We start from the raw sequence: 14,933 nt of genomic DNA, 5'->3' as shown, positions 1-14,933 counted from the left end.
GCAGGAGGTGTGACCTGGGCGTGGTCTCACAGAGGCGGGGCCTGGGCCTCCCAGTTCCGCAGAGGCGGGCTGCGTACAGACGCAGCACGCACGGCCGGGGGCGGGGCTGGCGGCCGGGCGGGCGGCGGAGGCGCGGGGCCTGGTCCCGCGGTCACCATGGCCAAGACCGTGGCCTATTTCTACGACCCGGACGTGGGCAACTTCCACTATGGTGAGAGATCAGGGTTGTGTGCGAGGGGTTTCAGGGCGCAGAGGTTTCGAGGCAGGGGCTGCAACTCCGGGGGTGGACACTGACGAACTCTCTTCTCCCCACCCCCATTGCCCAGGGGCTGGACATCCTATGAAGCCTCATCGCCTGGCATTGACCCATAGTCTGGTTCTGCACTACGGTCTCTATAAGAAGATGATCGTAAGTCCCGCTGCCTCTGCCATGTGTTAGGGGTGGGGCGAGCTGTGGTCTTAGGGCTAGGTGGGCTGGACTGAATGCACCAGGTGCGATCTGCATACGAAAACAGGAGCGGGGCGGGGGGCGGCGTAGCTGGACAGAAGGCATGAGAAGAAACCTCCCTCCAACGTGTTGAGGATGGTGTTCTCTGACTTAACGGGAGTTACTTTTTTCACTTAAGGTCAGCCACCCTTTGGCCCCAAGTGGACCAGCCCTTGACCTAGGGGTATGGTGGGGTGGGGGTGGGTTGAAGACCTCATGTTTTCATCCCTAGCGTCTTAGTGTGTGGGTAGTGCTGTGGCCTTAAGGGTGGGGGAGGGGCTGGACCACTGTACCTGACTGTGGGGTTTACCCTCATTTCCCACCTTTTCTCCTCATGTCCTGTTTCTTCCTGGAAGATGTTAGAGCTCTCGAGGGAGGGCCCACCAGCCTTGGGTGTAAATGTGTATGCGTGTATGGAGGGAGACAGGAGACATCCTGGGTATCTCCTTTCTAACCTAGAACGCTGCTACTCAAACCTTCATCTCCCAGACATCACACACGCTGCCCCCAGCTTGTAATTTATAGCTGTGATTTGGCGGTATAACAGGCCTAACCCTTATGCGTTGTGAGGGGAATTGGCCAACAATATGAATGAGTGTCCGCTGCTTGTGCTGAGGCACAGTCAAGTGGATTGGTCATAGAAAAGACTGAAGTGATGTTAATGCACGAGTCAATGAATTCCCTGAAATCATTTGCCTATATATACCTGTGTGCATTTTCTAGAGAGAGAAAAACTGCACTGTTCTTGCCCAGTTTCCAAAGGGGCATGTGAGCTACCCAAAATATACTAAATCTCTGGTTTAGTCCTTTGGGTTTTAATTAGAAGGTGGTCTTTGACTCTAGAATGGGAGAAGGGAGGGGATAGCTGGATAGAAGACACCAGGAGCAACCTCCCTCCTTCACCAGAGTGTAGAGGATGGTGTTCTCTGACTTAATGGGGGTTACTTTTTCACTTCAGGTCAGCCACCCCTTGGCCTCAGGTGGACCGGCCCTTGGCTTAGGGGTATGGTGGGGTGGGGCTGGTTTGAAGACCTGATGTCTTCATCCCTAGCATCTTAGTATGTGGGTAGTGCTGTGGCCTTAAAGGTGGGGGAGGGGCTGGACCACTGTACCTGACTGTGGGGTTTACCCTCATTTCCCATCCCTTCTCCTCGTCTCTTCTTTCTACCTGGAAGATGTTAGAGCTCTAGAGGGAGGGCCCAGCAGCCCTGGGCTGGAGGTGGGAATGAGGCAGGAAGCCCGGTGATCTTCAGGGGGCTCGATCATAATAACCCACTTGGCTCATCAGAGCCTGTTTTCTTCAGGCGCAGAGTGACCTTTGCCTCACAGAATAACAAGGATTGGTGTGTTGTGATGTGATGTCCATTGCGTGTGGTGTGGTGACTGCTGCGTGCGGACTTGAACAATTGCCAGGGTTGGGTTCAGTGTGAGTGGTCTCAGCCCCGTGAGTGGGCATGACCCTGCCTGGGTTCATCTTGTGTCTCCATCCCGAGGTTTTCAAGCCATACCAGGCTTCCCAGCACGACATGTGCCGCTTCCACTCCGAGGACTACATCGACTTCCTGCAGAGAGTCAGCCCCACCAATATGCAAGGCTTCACCAAGAGCCTTAATGCCTTCAATGTGGGTGATGACTGGTGAGGAGAGGACTGGGAATTTTGATGCTCGGCACTTCAAAAGGGGGAATTCTTGCGCGAGATCTTGTGGCAACAGCACTGGAAAGCTAAGAAGAGGGCTTACGTATCAGTGAATCACCACTTTCTCATTTGTTTATTCAGCAAATAGTTATTGATCATTTGCTATAGACCAGATCTGGTGCTAAGTGATGAACAAAAATGAAAAAAGCTTGGAGGTGGGAATAAACGATCGTGGAGCTTGCAGTCTAGTGGGAAGGCAATCATCTAATCTATACATAAATTTAATATTGTGGTTGTGCCAAGTCCTATGAAGGAAGGGGTACATGACAGACTGTGAAAGTGTGTAGTTGGGAGAATAATCTAGTTTAGTAGGAGGCTGGTCAGGGAAGACTTCCTAGAGGGAGTAAAGAGAGGATTGAACTGACATCTGCAGAAAGAGCAGGAAGTGATTAGGTGAAAGGGGGTTGGGTGGCTGGAGGGGGAGAGAGCATATGGTGGGCAGCAGGGACTATATGTGTTAATGGTCTCTGGTAGGATAGAGTATGACTCATTTGAGGAACAGAAAAAAGGCCGAGTGCTGAATATGAAGAGGAGAGTGATCTGAATTGAGGTTAAAAGAGACAGGCGTGGCCTGACCTTTTAAGCAGCCCTATCATGCAAACCCTGGTGGCATAGTGGTTAAGAGCTGTGGCTGTAACCAGAGGTCAGTGGTTCGAATCCACCAGGCGCTCCTTGAAAACACTATGGGGCAGTTCTACTCTGTCCTATAGGGTTGCTATGAGTCGGAATCGACTCGACGGCAACGGGTTTTTTGGATTAAGTAGAGAGGGGCCCTCGTGGTGCAGTGGTTAAGCACTCGGCTGCCTGTGGTTCAAACCCACCAGCTGTTCTGAGGGAGAAAGATGTGGCAGTCTGGTTCTGTAAAGATTACAGCCTTGGGAACCCAATGGGCCAGTTCTATTCCATTCTATAGGGTCACTATGAGTCAGAGTCAATCCATGGCAATGGTTGTTTTGTTTTGTTATGTAGAGGGAAGCAGCTAAAGTGTTTTTAAAAGTGGGGCCCGGGGGGGTGATTTGACATGATCAGGTTTACAGTGAACTGGTACATTTATAGAAGACTCAAGGTTAGGTGCTATGGGAGAAGAATGGACATGATCCTTGCTTGTATGCTGGTATGCATCCATGAAAAAACAATAGCCATGACAGCTACCACTTACTTTTATTTTTTATATTTTGAAATTTAGGGAAAATTTCAAACATTTCTGAAAGAATAGTGCAGTGAACCCCCTGATATAGGGGGTTCACTGCACTATTTATCTTTAACAATTATGAACACATGGACAATCTTTTTTTGTCTATACCTCCTCAGGTTAGATTATTTTTAAGCAAATTCTAGATGTCACATCCTTTCATCCATAAATATTTTATTATGTGTCTTCAAATGATGTTTTTTAAAAAGTTGTAACCACCATATCATCATCACACCTAAAAAATGAATAATTCCTTAACATCACACATGCAGTTAGTATTCAAATTTCCCCAGTTGTCTCCTAATTTTTTTTTTCCCCAGTAGATTTGTTTAAATCAGGATCTAAACAAAGTTCTCTCTTTGTTCTTGATTGACATATCTGCTAAGACTTTTAACCTGTAGCTTTCCTCCTCTCTGTCTTGAATTTATTTCTTGAAGAAGCCGGGTTGTTGGTCCTGTAGAGTTTCCTTCAACAGCTCCCATTTGTTGAGTGCTTACTCTGCTAGGTACTGAGCTGAGGGGTGCTGGTACAGCCACTTAATTCTCATGCCAGCCCTGTGATGTAATCGTCCTTTTTCCAGTGTTACGCATGAGTAAACTGAGGTTTGGGAAAATTTAGGTAACTTACCCCAAGTCACATAACCGATCAGTGGAGATGGCAGGATTCAGATCCAGAGCCCATGTTTTTAAACCACTACGCTAATCTGTTTTCCTGGAAGATCCTAACCAATGGAAGCAGCCTGGGCTGGAGGATAGAGGCCAACTCTTTAGGCTGGCATTGATTACCTTCCCAAACTTATCCCTATCCTGCTGCCCAGGATACCTTCCTGGATGCCCTTTGTTCTCCATTCAGCTTCCCCAAGGCCTTCCCAGCCTTCATACCACCTCCACGAAGCCTTTCTTGACCACACCATCCCACAGAGCTCTGTCCTTCTGCAGACGCTGCTCTGCTCCTTTGGTGTTCAGTCACATGCTGTCTTGGGAAGTTTCTTGTTTTGTTTTTTGTTGTGGATATATCCGAGTTCACTTTATAGGTCTGGGAATGGAGTCAGCCCTCAGGCCGCAGCTGGGGTCCTGTAGATGCTGCATTCGGCAGACTCTTAAACTGAAGTTCCAGTTGTGTTTATCTGGTCTTCAGATGAGAATCACCAGTTTTCCTTCCTTTTAATTTGTTTTGATCGTTTTCAAAGTAATCTCGTATAAAAAGCTAAATTGTACTACAAGGCTTTTAATGGAAAAAAAAAAAAAAGAGCAGTCCCAGACCCATCCCTTCCACCCATAGATCCCTGTCTCTAGTGGAAGCTACTTTCAGCTTCTGTAGCTATTTCTTCTGGTATTTATCTTTGGATTTCAAAACAATAATACTAACATGCTATTACCACTACTAACCTATGATACCTAAGTAACACCTACTGTCTGTCAGGCACTATTCTAAATGCTTTACAGCTGTTGTTAAGAGTAGAACTGCCTCGTAGGGTTTTCTAGGCTGTAATCTCTACAGGAGTAGATTGTCAGGTGTTTCTCAGTGGAGGTTCTGGGTGGGTTCAAACAGCCAACCTTTCAATTAGCAGCTGAGCGTTTAACTGTTGTGCCACCAGGGCTGTTTATACCTTCTAATTCTCTAAATGTATGTTTGGTACCACTTAAGTCACTGGGCTTGGTACATGCTTTGGTCTCAAATATTTGTTTTATAAATTTGCAAATAGTTTAGGAGTGTAGGAGGGAGAAGACAGAGTTATTGAAGAATGGAAATTGGAGGGGATTGGGTGAGAAAAAGGTTTAGGAAGGGGCCAGACAAATGCAGGAGGGTTCCAACTGGCTCCTCTCCCCTACAGCCCAGTGTTTCCCGGGCTCTTTGAGTTCTGCTCCCGTTACACAGGCGCATCTCTGCAAGGAGCAACCCAACTGAACAACAAGGTGACCATAACCCGGAGTCCTGTTCCCCATCTCCCCTTAGCTCTGACCCTGGACTCCCAGCTTTAGAGGTGGGCTGAGGAGGACTGTGAGTTGGGTATTTGCCTTTCAGATCTGTGATATTGCCATTAACTGGGCTGGTGGTCTACATCATGCCAAGAAGTTTGAGGTGAGTGAAGAGGTGATGGGGGAGACAATGGCCACCGTAGGGTAGGTGGTCAGGATGACAGAGGGGGACATCTGGGTGGACGAATTGTTCCCCTCTTTGTAAGACCACTGCCTTGCCATAGGCCTCGGGCTTCTGCTATGTCAACGACATTGTAATTGGGATTCTGGAACTGCTCAAGTAAGTAACCCAGGAAGAGATGGGGCGGGAGGGGGTGGTTATGAGACTCTTGGCTGAAGCAGTTCCTCAGACTCTGCTCTGACCTCACGAGCTTCTCCTAAGCTCTTGATGCTTTCCTCAGCTGCCTTTTCCTCTGCTCTGCTGCAGATTCCTGGCCGCCTACTCACATTTCAGCCTTCTCTGCACATCTCTCTCCTGTCCTTGCCTCCAGGCTGGAGCCCCAGGGTTGCCCTTAGGGAACTGGTGGGATTAAGTTTCAGGTGACTTAGGTAGAAGCAGACTCTTCATAATTCCAGATCCCATGTTTAGAATGAGTGTGTTGGCTGGTTTTTCTCCCCGGAGCTCACCCCTGCCTCAGACTCTGGCTCGCCTTCACCTCAGGTACCACCCTCGGGTGCTCTACATTGATATTGACATCCACCATGGTGATGGAGTTCAGGAAGCCTTCTACCTCACTGACCGGGTCATGACGGTGTCCTTCCACAAATACGGAAATTACTTCTTCCCCGGTACAGGTATGGGAATAGAAATTACTCTCCCCTTTGCAACCTTAAGCTTTTTACCATGACTGCCTCCTTCTCAGCCTTCAGATCTCAGCCCAGATGTCACCTCCTCAGAGAAGCCTTCCCAGACTACCCCAGTTAAAGTAATCACCTCCCTCCCCCATTTTTCTGTCAAATCACCCTGTTTGTTTCTCACAAAGCACTACTTGTATTTATTGTTGTGTTTTGTTTACAGTATCCCTCCCCATTGCCTCCACCTTCAAGAATATAAGCTTGTTGGGATTTCATTAATTAGTTCTGTTTCCCAGTGCCGTAGTAGGTCCTCAGAAAAATATTTGTTGAATGAATGTTAGCTGGAAGAGACTTAGTGGCTCTAGGGAGTCTGTGGAAGTATGTAGATGTAGTGAGAGGCCCTCAGAGTATAGGTTGCAGTCGAAGCAGCTGGGTTGTGGGTGCCCTCTGTGCATGGCTTCCAGCCCCTGTCCCCCCTACTTCCCTGTAGGTGACATGTATGAAGTTGGGGCAGAAAGCGGTCGCTACTACTGTCTCAATGTGCCCCTGCGGGATGGCATCGATGACCAGAGTAAGTGCTGCAGACTTTTCCCTGCTCACTGCCCCTTCTTTCTCTCCTTAAAATAACTTCTGCCTGGTATCGTCTACTGTTGGGCCAGGTGTCCTTAAGGATGAATGGCCTTCTGAGGGGCCCATGAACCCCCTGGAAATTGTATGCAACGTATTGTGTGTATGTGCATTTTCCTGGGATAAGGGTCACTAGCTTTTATCAGTCACTCAGAGGGGTTTGGGACCCCCACCAGAAGTTCAGAACCAATGGTTTCCTGGGCTATGCTCTCTCAACCCCCTTTTTCCTTTTGTTCCCTGTCCCCCCATCTCCTTGGGGTGCCAGGTGCCCATCTTTGGCCCTCTCCCAGGTTACAAGCATCTTTTCCAGCCGGTTATCAACCAAGTAGTGGACTTCTACCAACCCACGTGCATTGTGCTCCAGGTAATACTGTCATTTCCCCCTTGTAACAGCTCTGCCTGGGGTTGGGGGGTGGAGGGGGAAAAGAAGATGCTCTGGATTTGTGGCGCTTTGATCACTTACCTCATTGCAGCTGTCTGGGGTTTCGCTTTTTGCAGTGTGGAGCTGACTCTCTGGGCTGTGATCGATTGGGCTGCTTTAACCTTAGCATCCGAGGACATGGGTGAGACTTAACCTCCTTCCATTCCCGCAGGTTTTCAAGCAGTCTGGGAACCCAATACATGGAATGGGTGGTGGTTGGGGAATGGACCTCACCTCTTCCTGGGAATTAAAAATAGCTACGAATTGTTCTTGAACCAGAAATGTCACCTGGAACAGCGTACCCTAGCTAGCCATTCATTCATGATAGCATTTTATGAAATAACTGTCATGTTTCAAAGACGGAGATACAATCGGGAAACAAGCAGACGAGGTCTCCCCTCCCGTGGAGTTTACATTTTAGTATAGGAAACAGACAAAATAAGTAAGCAAACAAAATAATTAGATTTTTATCAATCCTGTGAAGGGGAAAAAAAATGGAAAGCTAAGACACAGGATAACAATGGGAACCTACTTTAGGTAGTCTGATCGAAAGGATTTCCTGAGGAGGTGAAATTGGAGCTGAGGCCTGGGTGCTAAGAAGTAGGAAGTTAAGAGAAACAGAGGGAAATCTGTCCCAGGCGGGGAAGAGTGGGTGTAGTGGAGGAGATGGAAGTAAAACCAGCCAGGCAGGAAAACAGAGCCAGCTGGAGGTGGCTTGAGAGAAGATCCAAAGAGCCAGCCGTGGTGAGATTGTGTAGGGTCTATAGGCCCCAGTAAGGAGTTGGAATCATACACTAGATATGTTGGGAAACCGTTGATGAATTTTAAGCTGGGAGGTGACATGATCCAAATTGTGTTTTAAAGTGATTGCTCCGGCTGCTGAACGGAGAAAGGCTTGGCGGGAGGGGAACAGGAGTGGAAGTGGAGAGACCAGTTAGGAAACTATTGGCATTGTCTGGGCTGGAGATGTGGTGCTGGTGCTAAGGTGTGGTTTGTGGGGTTGGAGAGAAGTAGATGGTTTGCATTTTATTTTGGAGGCTGTAACTGACAAGACTTAGTGGTGCGTTCATGAGGATACTTGATTAACAGGTGGGGTGCCACAGAGAGTGTTGAGCTGGACGAAGGTGCACTTATATTAAACTTTTTATTGAGCTACAACAGAGGTACAGTGAAGTACACAAATCTTAAGAGTATAATTCATTAAATTTTGGCACCCAGATTGAGATACAGAACATTCCTCACTCCTGAGAAGGCTCCCCGTGCCTCTTTCCAGGCAATACCTAGGATGTATACTTTGGCTTTGGATAACGCCGTCCTCTCATTCCTCTGGTTCCTTTTAACAGGGAATGTGTTGAATATGTCAAGAGCTTCAATATCCCTCTACTGGTGCTAGGTGGTGGTGGCTATACTGTGCGAAATGTTGCGCGCTGCTGGTGAGTACCTTCACTGAGTTTTCTCCTTCCCGCTCCAGCAGCGTCCAGTGTGCGTGAGGGGCTCCCTGAGAGCTAGCCTGTTGGGCACTTCAGCCTACTTGCTCAGCCTGCCCCCCACCCACCTCCCGGTTGCTTTCAGGACTTACGAGACATCACTGCTGGTAGAGGAAGCCATTAGTGAGGAGCTTCCCTATAGTGGTAAGAACCACCCCAGGATACCCCCACAAGTAATAAACCTGTTTTCACAAGACCCTAGGCAAATGGGAAATTGGACCCGTTCAGAGCTCTACAGACTAAACCCCTGGGCTCAGTGCAGTGAAAAAATGGGGGTCTGGATGGGAAAGAAAGAGACTGGGGATTCTTGAGCCCTACCTGGACCTTTCTTCTCTCATTCTGAGCCATACTCTCTCCCTGACCTCTTCAACCCAAGAATACTTCGAGTACTTTGCCCCAGACTTTACACTCCATCCGGACGTCAGCACTCGCATCGAGAATCAGAACTCACGCCAGGTCAGAAGCTCGGAGAAGCTGAGTGCAACAGTGGGGGAGCCCAGGAGGGGTTCAGGATGTGGAAGTAGGAGAAAACAGAAGAGGTGGAAGTTCTGTCACTATCACTGTCACTGTTATCAGCTAGGAGGCAGCCTAGATTAAAGTAGAAGCAGTCGGGGCTGGGAGGAGGGACAGTTGTAAGCTAGGGGACCTGAACTAGAGATACCCATTGGGATTAAAACTAGGGCAGTAGGGGTGACAGATGTCTAGATGGGTGGATGCCCTGGGAATCACTGGGAACTGCTCAAGCACTATCTCTCATCCCCAACCAGTATCTGGACCAGATCCGTCAGACAATCTTTGAGAACCTGAAGATGCTGAACCACGCGCCTAGTGTCCAGATTCATGATGTGCCCTCAGACCTCCTGACCTATGACAGGACTGATGAGGCTGATGCAGAGGAGAGGGGTCCTGAGGAGAGCTACAGCAGGTCTGGGGCCAGGACCTGAGAGCAGAGGGTTACAGTAGGCTGGTGGGGCGGGCTTAGGGGGAAAAGTAAATCAGCTCAATTTAATTGTTCCTGGCTCTCCTCCTTTAATGTGCCTACTTCTTGGTCTACTAGAACCCCCCTACTCTTTTTTCTTTCCCATGTTTTTAATTATTACAAAAGTAATGCATATTCGTTGTACAAATTTCGAACAGCACCAAAATAGGTTAAGTTTGTTTTCACGCAATCTCAAATTCATTCTACAGAAATAACCTGTGTTAATAGTTTGATTTATATTTTTTCAGATGGTCTTTTTTATATAGATTACAAGTGTACTATTCTAACTATGCATATAAACACATACACATTCAGTCTCAGAGTTTGTTGTTTGTGTGTTTTTGTTTTTGTCTTAAATACAATTAGAATATATATTGCTGTAAAACTTAACGCTGGCTTTTTTCTTTTAAACAAAACAACGTATCTTTCCATGTCAGTATATATAGGTCTGCTTCCTTATTTTACAGCTGTATAATATTCCATTGTGTGGACATAGTAGAATCTCACCGATTGCCACTGATGGACGTTTTGATTATTTTCCATTTTTTCACTATTATAAAGAATGTGGCCATGAACCCTGTTATACAGATATCTTTGCATACTTCTTTGAGTACTTCAGTGGGTTGGATTAGGTTAAAGGCTGTGCTTGCTAAATATTTTTATATTTGTTGCCAAATTACCTTCCAAAGTCTGCAGCATTTTACTCATTCCTTCCAGGTCACTGCCCCTGTGCTGCTCTCTCATGCCCTGGTCTGTTCTTTCTCAGACTTCAGGACCTGCCTTCTTAGAAAAAGCTTCCTTATCCTGGCTGAAATTTCATCCTTTTCCTGCCATCACAGTCATGTCACTTTATTTCACTTTATTCATAGTATTTTCCACCATCTGAAATTATCGTATTTATTTATTTCCTTTGTTAGTTATTGGTCACTTTGGTTTATTAGGTAAGCTTTTTGAGAGTAGATAGAAACCTTGTCTGGCTTATTTTCTGCTGTATTGCTAAGGCCTATGACAGTGTCTGGCTCAGAGTAGCTTCCTCAGGAAATGATTATTGAGCACATGGATGGATCAACGGATAGCAGTGAGCCTCTACCAGTAGGAGGAGGAGTGGTTCCCTGTCAGAGAGGGCTGAGAATGGCTCCAGAGAGAGTGCTTCTAGGGAAGGAGATTGGAACTTGGAAATTGGGACACTGACATCTCTCCCTTTGCTTTGCAGGCCGGAGGCACCCAGTGAGTTCTATGACGGAGACCATGACAACGACAAGGAAAGCGACGTGGAAATTTAAGGGTGGCTGGGAATGCTCTGTCCCAAGGAATTCCTTTTCACCTCTTGGTTGGGCAGAGGGAGAAGGTGTGGCTCCACAGTCCTGGACTGGTTACCCACCAGGCTTACCAACTCTGGGGCAGGGTTTGGAGACCAAATCTGGTTCTAGAACCAATTATCCCCTTTCCTTTCCCTCCCAAGGCCTGACAGTGGTGCCTGTTAGGGAGGGGAGGGGGGCAAGGACGCTGCCCTGGGTCATTTTGAGCAGTGGGCCCTAGAGGCCAGTCCTCAGCCTCTCTGGCCCCCTTACTTCTTCCCTGCTTCCCTCCGATCACAGACTTTTAGGACTGAAGGCATAGGCAGGACTGAGGTTGCCTCGGCTTCCTCCTCTCCTGGGTTTTGCTGCAGACCTTGCTTCCAGGGCAGGTGAAGAGAGAGAGAGAGAGAGCTTTTCCGAGGGCTCTAGCCCCTAACATCAGAGGGAAGCGTGGCTTTGAGTGGGGAGAGGATATGAAAATGTCCTTTTTTGGCTTTACATCCATTTTACCACTGTTTTTATCCAATAAATCAAGTTGGTATTTTTTGTACCTTTTGCCTTTCTGGGAATACTCTTTATTCTTGCTAGTTGTCTGTGTATGAAGGGAAGGGGAAATGGGGGTGATGATGCATATAATAAAAATCATAATTAACATCCATTCAGCACTTACTCAGCGTTGGGCCCTGTGCAGGTGTTCTACACGTGTGACATGGGTGATCTTCTTCACATACAGGGAGTTAGTAATAGAGCGCTCTGGTTACTAGTTCAAGAGGAGTAGGAGGTGACTACAGTTTTGAACCTGGGTGTTGGGAATAACAATGCTAGTTGGTGAAGATACATTGATATGAAACATGTCAAGTGCATAGCACAATGCCTGACAAGTAGTTACTCATTGTCTTAACAGTCTATGTGAAGAACAATCCTAGATACTGTAGTAGCCACAAATGTGGACCCTTCCCTGGGGGAGTTTACAGTCCAGTAAGGGGGAGTTAGAAATTCATATGAAGTTGATAAATGTTGTAGCAGATACAGACAGTGGTACAAGAAGGAAGAACAACAGACAGGTCACTCCTTCTCTCCTTTGATCTTGTCTGTTTCACAACACCCTAGCTTAGAAAATAAGTAGCTTTTGAACTTTGTTTTGGAGAAGTTGAGTTTGAAGTATGGGCTGTACAGGTCGATACAACTTTCTATCAGATAATTAGAAGGTCTGGAACAGAAGAGATGAAGGCCAGATTTAGAAGCCAGCCAGTTTGACAGGGTCCCTCCTGTATACCAGGGCCTGGACTGAACACTTGGGGGTACTACTGACTTTGCCCTCCATCGATGTACACTTGAAATCTTTTGCCAGGTGTGGTCAAGATAATTCAGTCCATACTGTGAGAATTTACTAGGGGTCAGGTACTTTTTACACAAGTAGAGGTAGGTGGGAGAGTAGATGAAACTGCTGGAAGAGAAAGTCATGCTGGAGGAACAAAGGACACACTCTTGGAGAACACTCACCTTTACTCATGTTTGGTTTATGTCAGTGGGGAGTCCTGGTTAAACAATTTGGCAGTCAGACTAACCCGGATTTAATTTTTTTTTTTAATTATTATTAATTATGTGTACTTAGGCAAGTCACTTCACTTCTGTAAAGGTTTACAGGCTTGGAAGCCCTATGGGGCAGTTCTACTCTGTCCTTCAGGGTTGCTATGAGTTGGAATTGACTCAATGGCAATGGGCTGGGTTTGGTCTTAGGCAAGTCCCTTTCCTATCTGTAAACTGGGGAGTCTAGTAGAACCACATGTGATGGTGAGGATTGCAGAGGGTTTTGCACCATGCCTGGCACACAGCAAATGCACAGTAAGTGCTAACTATTATTGTGTAGGCCAATGTTTGCAATAACTGTTTCTTCAAATTAGAAACAGAACTAGAAGGTACCAAACTTGAGGTTCAAAACGAGGCAACCTAACTCCAGAGCTAATCTGCTTCAGAGTCTAGCACTTCTGGACCAAGCCCTTTGGCACATAACTCAATAAACGGTAACTGTCACTTTTTTTTTTTTAATGTGCTTCATGGGTACTGCACATATAAAAACTATTATCCCAGAAAGTTTGGCACTAAATCTTCTGCCAGGGTAACAGTCAGTATGCGGCGTTTTTGGTTCAGATATTAATATCCTGGTGTGAAGTATGAGCAGGTCCAGGCTTGACAGCCACGTGGGCGCTGCGTGGTACCGGGGAGGCCTGCGCCGCGCCTCTCTATCCGCCAGGGGGCGCGGCTACCCGCTACGGCCAGAGATTGCTGTACCGCCCGCTCGCCAACCCCCCCCCACGTGGGTCCGAATGGTTAGGCCCGCCGGGCAGGTAGCTGCTCCCCTCCACCCCCCTCCCTTCTGCCATTGGTAGGGGCTGCGGGTTCGGGCGGAAGTGGGGCAGGCGGGCGGGAGCGAGGCGTCGTCGTTGTATATTCATGAGGCGCGCGCAGCCCGGCATGCTAATGAGGCGGGGCGCGGCGGCGGGCTAAAGAGCTACTGGGTGGCGGCGGCGGTGGTGGCGGCGGCGGCGGCGGCGGCGGCGGCGGCGGGCGCGGAGCGGCCGGGCGGGAGCAGCGTAGGCGCGGGGGTCATCAACCAGCGCGAACCGGGACATGGAGCCCCCCGGCGGGGGCCTAGGGCCCGGCCGTGGGACCCGGGAGAAGAAGAAGGGCCGGAGCCCGGACGAGCTGCCAGCGGCGGGCGGCGACGGCGGCAAATCCAAGAAATTTGTGAGTGTCCCTCCCACCCTACTCCCTCTACCCGACAGCGTAGCCGTTCTTAAGACCCCAAGATCCCCGCAGCCGACCCCAGGGGCGCCCTCCCGTCTCTCGGGAGCCGCCCCCGCGCCTTCCTTCTTGGTTTCGCTCGGTCCTCAGCTTCAGAGCCCGACGTCCTCCCCGTTCAGGACCTTGGGAAGCCCCGAAGTCCCACCCGGCTGTTGCCCCGGCAGCCTCGGGGCTTCTTCAGTCCCCAGTCGGCACATTCTGCCCTCCCGCCCCGATAGCCCCAGCGCACAGCCCCATCTCTGCCCTCCCAGTCTCACTTCCTTTCTTCTTCCTCTATCACCCGAACACGCCTTCTCTATCTTGACCCCCTGTGCTTTTCTGGGTTTATTTTCTCTTATTACCCTCCCCCCCTTTTTGGTGTTCTCTTATTTCCTTCTCCAAAAGGTCACTTCCTTCCCCATGATTGATCCCTTTCACCTGCTAACTTTCCTCCCGCCCAGTCCCCCATCTGGGCGCTCAGCCCGGTGCCACCTGATAATCCTTCCCCTCAGGAATGTTACCTGACTTGGGCCCTGTCTTCCCTCCTCCCTTGGGCGTTTGTCCTTGTGATTACAGGTCCTCTGCCCAGGTCCTCTGCCGATTCCGGCATGACGTTCTTTTCCTTCCAAGTGTTTCTCCATCCAAAGAACCTGTCTCTTTGCCCTGTTGCTTATTACTTTTAAGGGGGTTAGAACTTCTGTGGCGATTTTGCCCTTGATTTAGGACGATGATAAACCTCTTCCATGGGGGAGGAAGTTAGACTGCAAAAGTCCAAGAAGTTTGTGAGTAGTTGAATTGCTTTCTGTGCCTTTCTGGTGATAACCATCTCCTGAACTCTTCTTCTGCCACCTCCTGTGCCCCAGGGCTGTCGACATCTCTTTTCCTGTCTGTCGAAGAGTGTAGCTTTCCTCAGGTGCCAATTACTTCCAGTCTAGTCTGAAGGAATATTGGTGATATTCATGTAACCTTATCATCTTTCAACGTTTTACTCTCATTAAATCTTTTTTACTCTTCTCTCCAGGGAGCCATTTGTCTGCTCTTTATAAAAGCTTTGAAAGATGTGAGGTATTGTCCAAGAGAGGGAAAGAGCCTTGGATCTTAATAATCATTTGCTAGTTGTAACTGTAGTTATTTAGTCTTCTCTCCAGGTGATCACATCCCACCCCAGTATCTCTTTCTCCTGAGCAA

At 48.4% G+C, this 14,933-nt stretch overlaps 2 protein-coding genes across 2 annotated transcripts in view; both read left to right on the top strand.

Annotated features, from left to right (window-relative positions):
• Nucleotides 1-105: 105 nt before the first annotated feature.
• On the top strand, nt 106-11,628 carry HDAC3 (histone deacetylase 3). The gene is made up of 15 exons (XM_003404568.4): nt 106-211; nt 327-409; nt 1,981-2,123; nt 5,210-5,291; nt 5,401-5,457; nt 5,579-5,634; nt 6,016-6,149; nt 6,640-6,720; nt 7,067-7,140; nt 7,275-7,339; nt 8,541-8,630; nt 8,770-8,828; nt 9,061-9,140; nt 9,452-9,609; nt 10,877-11,628. The coding sequence occupies exons 1-15, from the start codon at nt 157-159 to the stop codon at nt 10,944-10,946; spliced, it is 1,287 nt and encodes a 428-aa protein (XP_003404616.2). The 5' UTR covers nt 106-156; the 3' UTR covers nt 10,947-11,628.
• Nucleotides 11,629-13,549: 1,921 nt separating this feature from the next.
• The window catches only part of DIAPH1 (diaphanous related formin 1), a 111,144-nt gene continuing 109,760 nt past the window's right edge, over nt 13,550-14,933 (top strand). The window contains exon 1 of the mRNA XM_064277435.1: nt 13,550-13,709. Coding sequence (XP_064133505.1) covers nt 13,593-13,709 — 117 coding nt within the window. The 5' untranslated portion in view covers nt 13,550-13,592. The remainder of the gene's footprint in view (nt 13,710-14,933) is intronic.

Source organism: Loxodonta africana, chromosome 2 (assembly GCF_030014295.1).
Source record: "Loxodonta africana isolate mLoxAfr1 chromosome 2, mLoxAfr1.hap2, whole genome shotgun sequence".
Taxonomy (NCBI): Eukaryota; Metazoa; Chordata; class Mammalia; order Proboscidea; family Elephantidae; genus Loxodonta; species Loxodonta africana.
This window is presented reverse-complemented; position numbering and strand designations above follow the sequence as displayed.